We start from the raw sequence: 13,858 nt of genomic DNA on the forward strand, positions 1-13,858 counted from the left end.
TGGATTGTTCTATAAGAGATAAAACCAAATAAAAAGCTGCATAATAGGACAAAGCATTTTGACAAATTGTAAGGCGAGCAACAAAATCCTATATCATGTTTTAAAGCGAGATTGAATTTATACTGACCATGTTTTTCCATCTTATTTGTTGTTACAGAGTTTCACATTTAGTATTTGTTACATTCAGATGTTCTTTCAAGGCACATGCAAAATAGTGGAATGTATTTTTGAGGGTATAGAGAGCTTTCAAGGGCACTCACCTGTAGGTGATATATTTGTGTTGCCACTTTTGTCCTGTGAGGGCGTACCGCCGTTTCCTGACGTTGAATTTTGATACGCCTCCTATTTGGTCAGGAACCCCACATCTGGGCTTCTTCATCCATCTGCAGGAAACAATATCAATGAAACATTGAGATCATATGACAATTGGGACAAAATAACAAGAGTGCTACATCGGAATGAGCATTTAATCAAGTTTTGAACAGGAGTTACAGTAGCACCGGATTGTGAAAAGCTACATAAATGATTCTCAACTTTAATTTGAATAAGTAGCTCTTTGTAGAGTACTGATGATGTAAATCACCAATTTCATGACGATACAATCCGTTAACGAATCTTTGAAGATTTTTGCCAATTTTACCAAAGTTTGCCACTGTTCAATTTGATTGTTCAATTCCAGGCCCTTGTTTTATTAACTACGACATTATATACACATTTAACACAATACTGTTTCATAGAAACATTTTTTTCAAAATAATGAAACATGGAATTAAATGCAAGTTTAAAATAAATATTTTTTTGTTTTTGCTGAACCATTTTAGAAATATAGCACTCCTTTTGCCCTAATTTCTTAAGGATTGATTCATCAGTAATTTGCTTAAAACTAGAAGAATCTATTATAATCAATTCAATCATTTCAAACTGTTTATTTTTTACGTGTAAAAAAAGTTGAGTATGCACAAACAATAAGCCAAAAAATGCATGCACACAATCCAAAAGGCTTTTAAGGATTAAAAAAAAAGCATGCACGTCCTTCATAACTCAAACACTTCTCCAGTATGCATTATCTAATCGATACACATTACACTCAAAGGGCACCTCACCTTAGTGTGTTACTGCTGCATAGAGTGAAGCAAAGAAGAAATAAAAAAACAGGCATACTGTTAGCTGATCATATTTCACCCTGTTTCAGTCCACTGGTTAGATAGCAATCACTCGGCTGGTGGAGACGTTACCAGGTTACAGTTCAGTGGCCAAATTGAGCTCATTGCCATTTCTAGCACGGATGACATTTCAACATTGCTGGGGACAAATGTCAGCGAACACTGTTTGCTTTACGTGCAGGTGAAAAGTAATCTCACAAAGATTCAAGTTTCGATCATAACTTTCAGAAGACATTTCACATAAATCCAAAGATATGTTTTCTAAATGTATGTGATGGTTTCAATTTGATTACATGCTGTATATTGTGCGACAAATGGCAACAAATTCTAAAGAAGTAGCCACACCACATCGAACGCTAAAGAGGCAGTGTCTTTGAAAATGCTGCTATACTAAATATATCATGACAGTGACGTTGCAGGATCTGACCTGAAAATGTAAATCACATTTTGGTCATATTGATACGATCCAATTAAATCAAGACAAGGTTGCATCTTGAAAATTAATCCGACTTCCCACCTGAATGTAATACTGGAGTTAACTCGTCCCCCATTGGACTCCAGATCACAAACATGTCTTACCCACTTAGTCAATATTTTGCAAAAAATATGACACCATTACTCTTACAGCATTTTGTAGGGAGTGTTCTATCCTTCTTCACATTACTTTTATTTGTTTCCACTCTTGCTATTTGTTAAAACTACAATGTAGTGTTCTAAGCAGGACATTGCAGTGTTAAGAAAACTTTGAGTCACAGTCAACCAGGGCAAAGATTTAAAACCCCAACACAACTCATTTGGTATGCCATTATAAGCCCAATTAAAGGTGCAAAAACTTTTCATGGGAAACATGCAACTTACTCTATGGTGTTGCTGTCAAGAGTTCCTGTCACATTGAGGCCGTAACGGCGCTGCATGGCAGCTATAGCAGACTGCATGACTCGGGCAGAACGTAGCACTGACATCCTGGGGTCTGCAGGAGGGAGGTAGCCATACCTTTGGAGCCATGTCTATGAAGAAGAGAGAGAAGACATTATACGTCATAGTTTGTTTCAGGTTATAAAATAAGAGGCCAATCGAGGTTAATTGCTTCTTGGGGAATAGGTACACTCTAAAGTGCAGTTAAATCAAATGATTGTTATCATGCTTGTAGACCAAAAACAGAAATGATCAAACCAGTGCATTTTTATTATGTCTCTTTCTCATTGTAAAATGCCTGTATTAAAACTAATGTTTAAAGAAATGTATTTGATTTCTTGTAACACCCCCCCCCCCCCCCCAAAAAAAAAGAAACTGATTCAGTCAAATTACTTGGTAACAGTATCCAGAAGGTCAACTATAGTGGATTTGCACCATTCCTTTGAAGTTGTTTGGATAAATTGTTCAGTACTCAAGATATGAATAAATAAATATTGAATTTACATCCAACTCCCAAATGGTAAAAAATCACAAAAAGACAGACTAATCCACTCTATGATGCAACATGTTCATAATCAAAAGGAAAAAGACTTGGAAAAATGGAATCTATGTGAGGTTTACAAAGCAGAATGCAATCTTTTATCGTGTTGTTTGGCTTGTCAGAGAAAGAAATTGCCATAACAGAGCTCTCGGTATCCCTATAAAATCCTGCCAAAGGGAATCACCGCTCAGATCTAGGGAGGAAGGAGGTCGGTTAGGCTTTCCCGCAGAAGAGCTTTTGGGATTTAGCTAGTCTCAGACGCCCTGTATATCTCATCATCAAAACAGTAAATAGGACAGCCAATGTCTGCATTTCTTGACGTAATTAAAATGTGCTGATAAAATAACAGTTCATTGTATACATATTTCAAATGTGCAGACATGGAAACCTAAACATACCAAATGAGACTAGGAATCAAAAGCCTAATAAAGTTCTTGGCATTCTTCATGCTTGTAGAGCTACTGTATTTAGCAAAATAGGGGTATTTGGGATATGAGGGGAAAGCCAAAGTACCTGGAGAAAACCCACTCTGGCCCTGGGAGAACATGCAAACTCCACAGATGAAGGTTGGAACCCACCAGGGATTGAACCCTTGATTACAGAACTTTGAGGCAGAGATACTAACCACCCACCCAATGTGTCGCTCAAATACAAAATACAATTTTGTTAAACTTTTTGCCTGTTATGGTTTTCTACTCTATGATAGAATAAATAATGTTTTAAAAAGCGAAATAGATGTGGCATGGTCCATGGTAGTGGGAAATAAGTATATTAGGGATGCAAGTAAAAAATATTTAGTTTCTTAATGTCCACGTTCAAATCTAATACATCAAAGGGAGTCTTAGAGGTAATAGATTGAAGAGAAATAAGTCATAAAAATCCATGTGTTTCAAGTTTTATTCACATGGTCCCAAACCACAATCTTATACTTCCTATAAACCTTGATAGCTCGGTCCTTTGTTCACAGAAAAAAAATGTAATTGTTTCCAGGGCTTTGAGATCTCATATTTTACCATCACTCTCCACATTACAGCTAATGCATACTTTCCTTTTTCTTGTCCTATAATCATCTGTTTTTTCCATGGTATCTACTCTCTGAAAATCACAGCCACATTTGGTTCCCCCCATCACTTTATTGGTGAAATCTAAAGAAGCAGAAAAATGGAATGGCTCATAAAGTCAAAGATGATGGTGATCACATCTTATTTTGGGCAAGGTGATTAATATGCTTGCTGGTTAGTTAGAGGAAATGCAAGATTAAAAGGTAGTCAGTGTCCAATCACATTGCCAATTTGGTAATATAAACCCACCTTTAAAAATGTTGAATTGAATCGATTTCAGTTTTGGATGTTTTGCTCATTTCATTTGCATCCCGTTTTGGTTTTGATTAATGCATTCTTTTCCTCATAAAATTATTGGCACTGAGCGAAACTTTTTACACAAATGCCACGAAGAGAAAACACTTTTTGGTTTTCCCATTAAACTTACAAATGAACAAAGGCAGGTGGATAAATCTAAGGTTGTGTTTCAACATAAAATTGGTGCAAATATTTTTTTAAACCCAATTAGATGGCACCATCCAACAATGAGTGTTGCATTTGCATAGAAGAATATCAACTAGATTTTTTTTTAAATGGTACCATTTGAGACATCAAGAAAATTGAAAATAAAATAGGTATAGTCACTGATACTAGATGTGTGCTGTCTGAATAAAAAAAATATTTTTAGTCCAGCAGATATTAGAAATAAGCCAAAAAAAGTATATTCAATGGAATAATAATTAACAATAATGTTCACAGTTAAGAAACAACATACAGTCGTTCCTTGCTCAGAATTGGAAAGGATGATTTCTCATTTTTTTGTCAGCCTATTAAATATGAATAAGCAACATGTCATCCTGGCTAATTTTAGCCAAATCAGTAGGCTAGCAGCACAAGATGAAGAAAAAGTATGAGTCATTTATTCTGAGTTAATAAAGGGGAATGGCAGACACGTTGGGGTAATTTAGTATTATCAAGCATGAGCATTAAAAAAAAAAAAAACACGACTAAAAGGCACAGATGTGACAACTGCAAGGGGGGGTGCTTTTTTTCCAGGTACTCTGGTTTCCTCCCACCACCGAAAAACATGCAAGTTAGGGTGGTTAAACACTCTAAATTGCCTCTAAGTATGAGTATGAGCATGAATGGTTGTCCATCTCATTGTGCCTTGCAATTGGCTGACCACCTGATGCCCATAGTTAGTTAGGATAGGGTCCAGCACCCCTTGCAACTCTGGTGAGGATAACTGGTTCAGAAAATGAATGAATAAAGATGAGTGTCTTGTTCCCAGTAATATTATGAACTTCTGTTTCTATACTAGGGTTGAATTGGGTAAAATAGGTTGCCTAAGAGGTAATTGCAACTTGATCTTGATTTTGCTTCATATAAACCTTTTCCGAAATTCACACAATTATTAAACGTTGTTCAATTCATGGATACCCAACCAAAAGGAAAGGGAGAAAGCGATAAAGTAGTCTTCTACATTTAAAATGTTTGAATTGCATCATTATCTTTTTCTGGGTTATATTCACTTGCTTCTACACTATTGAAAGCAGAATTCAGTCATTACGTACTTGAAAAAGATTTCAAACTAGCCTCACTCCTCTGTATTTTCACCCATTGTTTTTCCTTCACAACTTATGCAATGAAAAATACAGGCTTGACATTTTAAAAAGAAGAGTGTGTGACATTTTTCCCCAAACAAACACAACAAAAATCATAATCTTAACACTAAAATACACTGCGTATGACGAAAACAAGACATTTGAGGAGAGCCCAGAAAAAAACTGGGCTTTTCTATTTCACTTCACCTTGCAAAAACACCAGGACTTCAAATGGCAGTAAAATATTGAAGTTCAAAAGAAGGGCAGAGTACTGCACTGACAGAGGCACAGATCGCATGTCCCCTATGGGACTTTGACAAAGGGACTGAGCTGATGTGAACCCTAGACTAACTCTCCCTCTGAAGCTCAGACCACACCTGACAAGCAGAATGTTGCCTAATTAGACGATGGGTGCCATTAAAAGGCCAATGTGTAAAGCGATGGAATTACTCCATTATGGATGAGGTGTATGTCAGAGAGCCCAGATGGCATAGTAACATATTCAGAGCATGTGGCGACTGTTGATGCTGCCACTTCCGACAGATCAGCTGACATGAGTTTGGTCCCTCAAGTCACAGGGACAGCAAGTGATGTTTTGCAACAGTCCACGTGTGAGTGAGTTAAGGACATGAAAGCCAAACTTGACTAAAAAGATCATAGGTTTATTTAAAGTATTTTGTTTTTGGTTTGTTTACACTGTAAAAAAAAGTAATAAGGAGTCTCACCATAGGTGAAGAATTAATGTGTTTTGCAGAAATACCTGTAAAAATATAGAACAGTGTGTTCGTAATAGTGAAAAATGTTGCAATCATGTACTTTTTGGAATATAAGGGACAGCTGGCTGCATTATTTGACAAGAAAATCTGCTTCTTGATTTATGAGATAAACTGATACAAAAATGGTGGTAGTTGGAAAACTATTCATGGAATAAGACTTTAAGAATGTATGTATTTGCATTTGCACAGAAATAAAATCCTCACCCAAACCTTAGTTTCTATAATAACTGCACAAAAATATGTTGTATTTTCTTAAGATTTTTCTGTGTGATCATCAGCTATTAACTTTTGCTCCATCTCCTCAGAGCTTGCCACAGCAAAACAGTCGTTGCGCACGACTGATTTGGCAAAAGATTTACACCTGATGCCCTTTCCTGACACAACCCACACGAACAGGAATCGAACCCGGGCCACCACAATGGCACCTAAATGGAATTTATCGCGACAAGGGAACATTAATATGTTACTGCTTTTACCAGCACTACTAAAAATGACAATAAGTTGACAATACTAATAAAAACAGCAGGGAATTGATTGTTTTCAAGTCCCACGCACATTTCTCATTACATGCTTTTCTGTCACGAGCCATTGGTCCTGTATAGAAATAAGCGCACAGATGTAACAGGCGCCTTTTTGTTTGTTTTTTTGTACTTTCTAAAGGTTTGAGAGGCAACTCCTTCAGAGTCAAGACAAATTTCAAATTATTGACTTATTCTCTATTCAGTTTGTGGGGTAAACAATCTTAACAGTAGATTTATTGCCAAGTATCGATACTAGAATTTATGTAGGCACTCCCGATACAGGTAAGCCATTGGAACACATTTGCCTGCCAGATCTGACCACTCTAAATTATTCATCACACCAACAACCACTGGTGAGTGTGCCAGGGTTGTCAAGGAAACCACAGCCTTCCTGCCCACACCAATGACCGCAAACCCACACGTAAACATGGAACCTAACAGCTCTATTTCTACTTAAATCCATTTAAAAGAAGTAACAAGGTTTTAAACAAAACTACAGTAAAGAGTACAACTTTGTGATTTACTGTGGCAATTGCAAATTTGAAACACAAAATAGTGTTCACCTTTGCATCAGCCAATACGCAAACCAACAAGGACGCTCACACAAAAAAAAACCTTAATACATGCCATGCTTACCTCAGTGGCCCTATTAGGACAAAATGTCACAAAAATGTCACCCACAAATGCCATAGTCGTATCCAACATACTGATCAGTGCTTGGCCCCTTTTGAGAGCATTCTTTTGGGAGTTGCTTCTACGTATATACTATCGTAAAAATCCCTGCAAAAAGAAAGTCTGCCATTCCCTACAACTGAATATTATTGCATTTTGATAAACAGAATACTTTGCATGCAAGAGGATGGATGGCGTCAATGTATTTTGGGGGCATGACATTCTAAATAATTTAGCTTTTCATAACCTGTGACAGAAGAAGGACTGTCAAAGTCTATTATGAACAAAAATATAACACTAACAACTATCTTAAGAGAAAGGGGAGGGCTGTGTGTCTGACTGATGCTATGAATCATTAAAGCAACAACATTGTTGTATATGTTTCTAGGATTATGCCAACAGACACCCCTGTGGCTTCAAAATCTGCTCTCTGGCACAAGCCAAATGACGTAGCAAAGGAAGCCGGTGTTTTTCGTACTAATAAGCAATGTGACAGTGTCACAGTCGCTGAGAAGTAGAAGTAAAACAGCTACAATAGTACTGGAAAAAATATAATTAATCAATTAAAGGCAGTTAAGACCTGAATCTGACAATTTTACAAAAGATTAATATTATTTTTAATTATGGTTAAGTTTAAATATAGCTCAGGAACAAAAAAAAATAGTAGTCTGAGGTTTACGGGAATAAATGAAGGCATCAATTACACATTTTCTTACCTAGGTCTATAATGTCTTGTGTGTCTTATGTCTGTCTTGCAACTGCAACCAAGACATTTCCCAAATATGGGATGAAATAAAGTTCTAACCCCATCTAATCTTATCCATACCTCCCTCGAAAAGAGGAAAACTACCAGATGATAACATCAAACTGTGACCATTATGGAAAAAATAACAGCGGTCAAACTAGTAATAGAAACTTGTTGTTGTGTAAATTTAGCATATGCAACAAAATTCAGAAGCCAACAATAATTATAGTATAAACCCTATTATATTGGGAAAATGAAAATTATACTTCATGAAATAATTTTACAAATTCTCTTTTTAAAATGTGACACGAGTCAGGGTAGCCCTGTAAAATAAAGTATGCTCATTTTGCACCACTACTGAAAAAATATACTCATTTTGAACACTTCTCATGGGCATACAATTGCCTATGTGAGTCATTACACTTAAACTAGACACTTGACAAAAGCTAATGAGAATTGCAGTTTAGTCCTAATTGTGTTAAGTATAGAGAAAAAGATTAGATAAAATACACACATTGCATTTTGAAGGTGTCATATCTCTTTTCAACACTTTGTCACATTGTTGTCAGAACTGGTTGGGATTAATTAGTTTGTTCATTTAGCAGAGAAAAGATGTGTTAACATGTGCTGGTGCGTGAAGCACAATTTGCTACACTTCACATTTTCTCTGACCGTGCAACTTTTCCGTGTCTCAAGTTGTTACACTGATTCTGATCTAAAAGTGTGACACGGTGTTGGACTCTGCACCTGATGCCTCTCTGTGAAATGAAAAAGATAACAATTTATGAATTAATTTGTTTAACCAACTTAAATGATAAAAATAAATAACAGGAATTACTATTAAAAAAAACATAATAAGGTAAGTTTACAACAAATACCCAAGAAAAAAATCTACATATTTCTTTGTTTTATTTCGTTTCCTGCAACAGTTTCAGTTAAAACCTGTGTTTTGGTTTTGTTGTTTCTTCCTCTGGGCATCATTATTCTAATCAGCCACTGAAATTCAGATTACCCACATATGATGTGTCAGACTGGATTATGAATAATACCAACTGAGGGAGCATTGAAAACCTGATAAATATTTGGTCAAGTACTTAATCCCCACTATCAAAATGTACTCAATTTGTCCTTGTGGGGATATTCTAAAGTAAAATTACAACTTTTTATCTGGAGAAATTGATTTGAATTTGAAGCATGGCCTTTAATTCCCAAAGAGATAAAAAAAAAAATGATTTTATGTGACCAGACCCAAGACAGGTTTGGACGACTGATGTGTAACAAATATTATTTATGATTGCATCAATCAGTAAAAGGCTGTATCTTCACCAACAAGCCAAATTAAGAGTAAAGAATGGGAGTATGATGTTGAAGAATAAGGTTAATGCAGCTAATTTCACTACGATGACCAACCAGGATGTCAGCCAAGCCAACAGTAAGTCTATCATGAAAAAATTAATAGAAAAAAGACCGGTAGTTATTTTGCAAGCCTAGCTCACAGCTTCCACATCAAATCATAATTGTTACATGTTCATACCCTTGTATTCATTGTTGAATACCAACCATAACGTGAGGTGGACTGTAGTCATTGCAGACACAGACACAAATTCCACCCTGAGCACTTTCCAGAGGAATCACAGGACTGTCAGTCATGCTTATTATGGCTGTATGAAGCCTTCTGATTGTAGCATTACACTCACAAAAGAGCCTTTTGGTGTAAACCATATTTTAAACAGAAGGAACACATATTTAGCATTTGGGTCTTTGCTTATATTTGCTTCTCAAGAGAATTTACTGGTTATAGTGTATGTAAACGATTATTGCATGCAAAATGGCCAAACACTTATTCAATGAAATAGATCTCTGAGCTCCTTTTACCATGCCAATGTCGGTCAGATTCCTGTGCTTGAAATCATGTTTTTATTTATTACAATCAGTTAAAATGAGCTAAATCAACAGCTTTTGTTCTAGTCACAATCAAATTGTGCACTGTTGTGGCCAGAGTTAATGAGCAATTGACTGCAATTAATCAATAAAAACAATCATTAAATAGAATACTGTAATCAAGTATGTTGGTTCAAATATTAGGAAGGACAAAAATTAAATGAGATCAGAGAAGAGCATTTTCCATTCCACTTATCGTCACTAGGGTGTTGGAGCTAATCCCAGACAAGTATGGGAATAGGCGGGGGACACCAGTAGTCACTCATATGTTGTTTACATTTTATGAGAAAGCTGCTTCATGTTCCCTTGGTTGTATAGGAGAATGGGTATTGATTTAAAGGATACAGTGTACATTCAGGATTATGGCATCTTCCTTATTTTGTTTGTGTGTTGTTCAAATTGATAACCTCTAGCATCTGGATTAAATCTAAGGTCTCCCTGTCAGCAGAGAAGATTGTGGCATTCCAAACTTGCAAATCATGTGGACGTGTTGATGCGTTACTTGAGTGAGATTCAGTAGACGCAACATGATGCTCATGTGAGCACATGCCTGTAAGACCGACAATCATTTGTAAACATGACTGATTGATCTCTGTAGCAGAAAAACAACAAAACAACAACTGCTCCAAGGAAGATGTGTATAGTATAGGTTCAAAATATTGAGCATTGATGAATTTACAGGCAGAGTTGATGTTTACATATTCATGGAGGCTCAACACAATCATTCTATACTGGTTAACAGTTTGACATGAGAATAACTAAGTGGTATTTGTCCTATATGGTTATGCAATTGCTGATAAATATATTGTACACCAAAAGGACTCATTCTATTGTGCTAACCATTTGCGTTGAAGCCCGACCGTGACTCTACACAAGAATAAGACCATTGAACACTAGTATTATTAAATTCATATTGCATTAGTACAAAGACAGCGCTTTCTAAATGTAGCAAACTAATCAGGTGGATTGGAAATATGCAATGATAAGAGAATGATGTGCAGACACTATACAATGAAAGCACTTACCTGGTGTTCATTATTATGGAAAATATCATTTACCATAACACTTCTGGGGTATATTTACATGGCAAAATGCCTAATGAAGGCATTTCCTTTAACTCATTTGGAGGTTAAGCACTAGGGATGGGCAATTTGAATTGGAATTTTTCACATTCCGACATGTAATGCTTGTTTTTATGTGGGTTGTGGATGATCTGACTTTGGATGTTGTGTTATGTTAGGCTAAAAGACAAGAAACCAATCAGTAATATGGACAATTTGGTCTTAGATTACCCAAAAATGCAGTTTTGGACAATGGGGGAAGCTTGTCATACCCAGAGAAAACCCATTTAAAATTTAAACCCACAAATGGTAATAGACCAAAAATGATGAGGATGTGAGACACAAACAATGAGTTCACGAATCCTCAAGATTTGAAACAAAGGAAAGCTACAGTCTCGAGACATCAATGAAAGATGATGAACCTTCCAAAAATATATAATTATGTTTTTTTTTTTTAGGTTTTCACTATCCTGCTCAAAGCCCATATTGAGCATTATTTGACAGTTTAATTTTATCCAGCATGACAACTGTACTAAATGACAATTACAACCTTTAAAAAAAACATTGACCACTGTTGAAATGAATTGTTTACCTCATCTTGATATTAATTTCAAGTATGGATCATCAGTTGGGGCAAGTTGTTAGTGAGTCGGCCTCGCAGCTTTGGGGTCCTGGGTTCAAGTCCAGGTTGGTCCACCTGTGTGGAGTTTGCATGTTCTCCCCGGGCTTTTGTGGGATTCTTCCGGGTACTCCGGTTTCTTCCCACATCGCAAAAACATGCATGGTCGGCTGATTGGACACTCTAAATCTAATGGGTGTGTACATGGTTGTCCATCTCCTTGTGCCCTGTAATCAGCTGGCCACCGATTCAGGGTACCCCCACCTCTGGCCGGGAGACAGCTGGGATTAGATCCAGCACCCCCGCGAACCTAATGAGGATAAAGCCTTTCAGAAAATGAGATGAGAGAATCAGATCCATGGAAACACTCATTATATACATCTAAATAACATCCTTACCTATTCTCGGATCATCTTACATCATTTCTGTGTCACCAAAAGAAATACTTTTTTTGTGCAGAGAATCATTGCCAATTATTTAGATCAGAAGTAGAAAAACGGGATGATCTTTCACACAAAGAGACCATTGTGATGACAATCACAATGAAGGCTGTGTCAAAAAAAACACGTGAAAGCAGACAAAAGTTGCTCATTTGAACCATAAGAGGGAAATGATGCTCTTTTGAATCCGTTTAGATTAAGCGTCTTTTTATATATTATTTTTGGAGATCGGATCATGTCCTGCTTCTTACCTCCACACTGAACGGCTGCTCCTCTCCGTTCACAGCACATAAAATCCACAGCAAAAACTGAAGGCATATCGTCCCCGTACATCGTCTATCGAGACATCTCCTGCCGCGCACCACCGATAAAATCATAGTGAGCTCTTATTGTCTCGCTTCAAGTTCAACTCGCAGTCGATACAAACAAAACACGGCAGGCTGGAGACATGAATCCTCACACTGCTAGCAGCAACATTGTCGATGTACCGGGATAGAGGGGGACGACAACAAGGACCGAGATCGGTCACTAGCCTTCTCTGGAGGAGGTTACCCCAACCGGAGACGAGATGGGGGCGATGAGCTCTTAACGACTGCCAGCCGGCTGCCGGTGTCGCCGTCCCCGGGTCAGTCCTCCGGTGTCTCGGCTGTCGTTCCAAGCCTCCAGATCCCTTCTTGCCTCACGCGGCATAGCTGCTCGTTTTCAATTGCGATTCCCACCCACTACGCATGCGCTGCTTTGAGCGGACATCATCCCCCCCCCCCCCCCCCCCCCGTTCCAAATAGTCGAAAATTGACAGCAAGTGTGTCAATCGTTCGTATAACTTTATACTGTTTTCCCTGTATAACTTTTCTGCAACATGCAGCATATTTGACATATTTATATTACACTGATGGGGAATGTAGTATATACCAATAATATATCAAGAATGTGCAAGCATACTTTTAGATGTTCATCATTTACAATCCATAAACCTACTTTTGTGTAAAAGTCAGGGTTGTCAAGGTGTTTTCTCTTTTATCTGAAGTCTATTTTTGAAGGGGATGTGCGTACTGTTTTGATTCTTGACGCTCTTATTTGGATTCTCTTAGTGTCCGCTAGAGGGTGCTAAGTGGCTTTGTTTTATTCAAACAACTCATTCAGACTCAGGAGGTCATCATGTAAAAATAATGGAATTACCAGTGGTGACTCAAGTGCAATCTTATTGAGCAATTCTGCCTGAGGCAAAAGATTCTATGCAGTAGTTTGGATGGGCACATCTATACGAGTAATGTTACCATTACACAAAAACTAGCAAGTCTGCAATCACAGCCTAAAATAATAAATGTTATTTATACATGCGCTGGGACCCCCTCTCTGGGGGTCCCAGCGCATGTGTACAAGCAGGCTGAGGGTGATTTCACAGTCCTCAAATTAATATTCCCCCCTTTTTCCAACCTGGGATCAGATCCACGACCCTAGAACTGTGAGGCCGACATTCTAACCACTCTTCCGCCATGTCACATGCAAGTGTAGGGCTTACAATCCAAGTATTAAACAAAGAATTTGGCCTATGGGACCTTGTAACACAGCAATATTAATTTTTTATATGGACTTTACTAGTTAGTTGGCTGAGATGTAATATGTCATTGTAACTTCCTCTTCCTCAACCCCAAAATGTCTCACATCCACTCCATTGACTTAATGATTTCCTCTCACACTCAATAATCTTCAATACTCTTTCAGAAAAGGTTCAGGCCCCTTCCAACTGGTCCACCCACCAGCATTGAGCTTTGCCAAGAAACTCAAAGCCTCTCCAAAAACATGACTGTCTCATAACT

At 37.4% G+C, this 13,858-nt stretch overlaps 1 protein-coding gene across 1 annotated transcript in view; it reads right to left on the minus strand.

Moving 5' to 3' along the window:
- The window catches only part of mmp16a (matrix metallopeptidase 16a (membrane-inserted)), a 36,812-nt gene extending 24,068 nt beyond the window's left edge, over positions 1-12,744 (minus strand). The window contains exons 1-3 of the mRNA XM_077735994.1: positions 12,290-12,744; positions 2,022-2,170; positions 261-383 (exon numbers count right to left, since the gene is read on the minus strand). Coding sequence (XP_077592120.1) covers positions 261-383; positions 2,022-2,170; positions 12,290-12,415 — 398 coding nt within the window. The 5' untranslated portion in view covers positions 12,416-12,744. The remainder of the gene's footprint in view (positions 1-260; positions 384-2,021; positions 2,171-12,289) is intronic.
- Positions 12,745-13,858: the final 1,114 nt, after the last annotated feature.

Source organism: Stigmatopora nigra, chromosome 16 (genome assembly GCF_051989575.1).
Source record: "Stigmatopora nigra isolate UIUO_SnigA chromosome 16, RoL_Snig_1.1, whole genome shotgun sequence".
NCBI lineage: Eukaryota > Metazoa > Chordata > Actinopteri > Syngnathiformes > Syngnathidae > Stigmatopora > Stigmatopora nigra.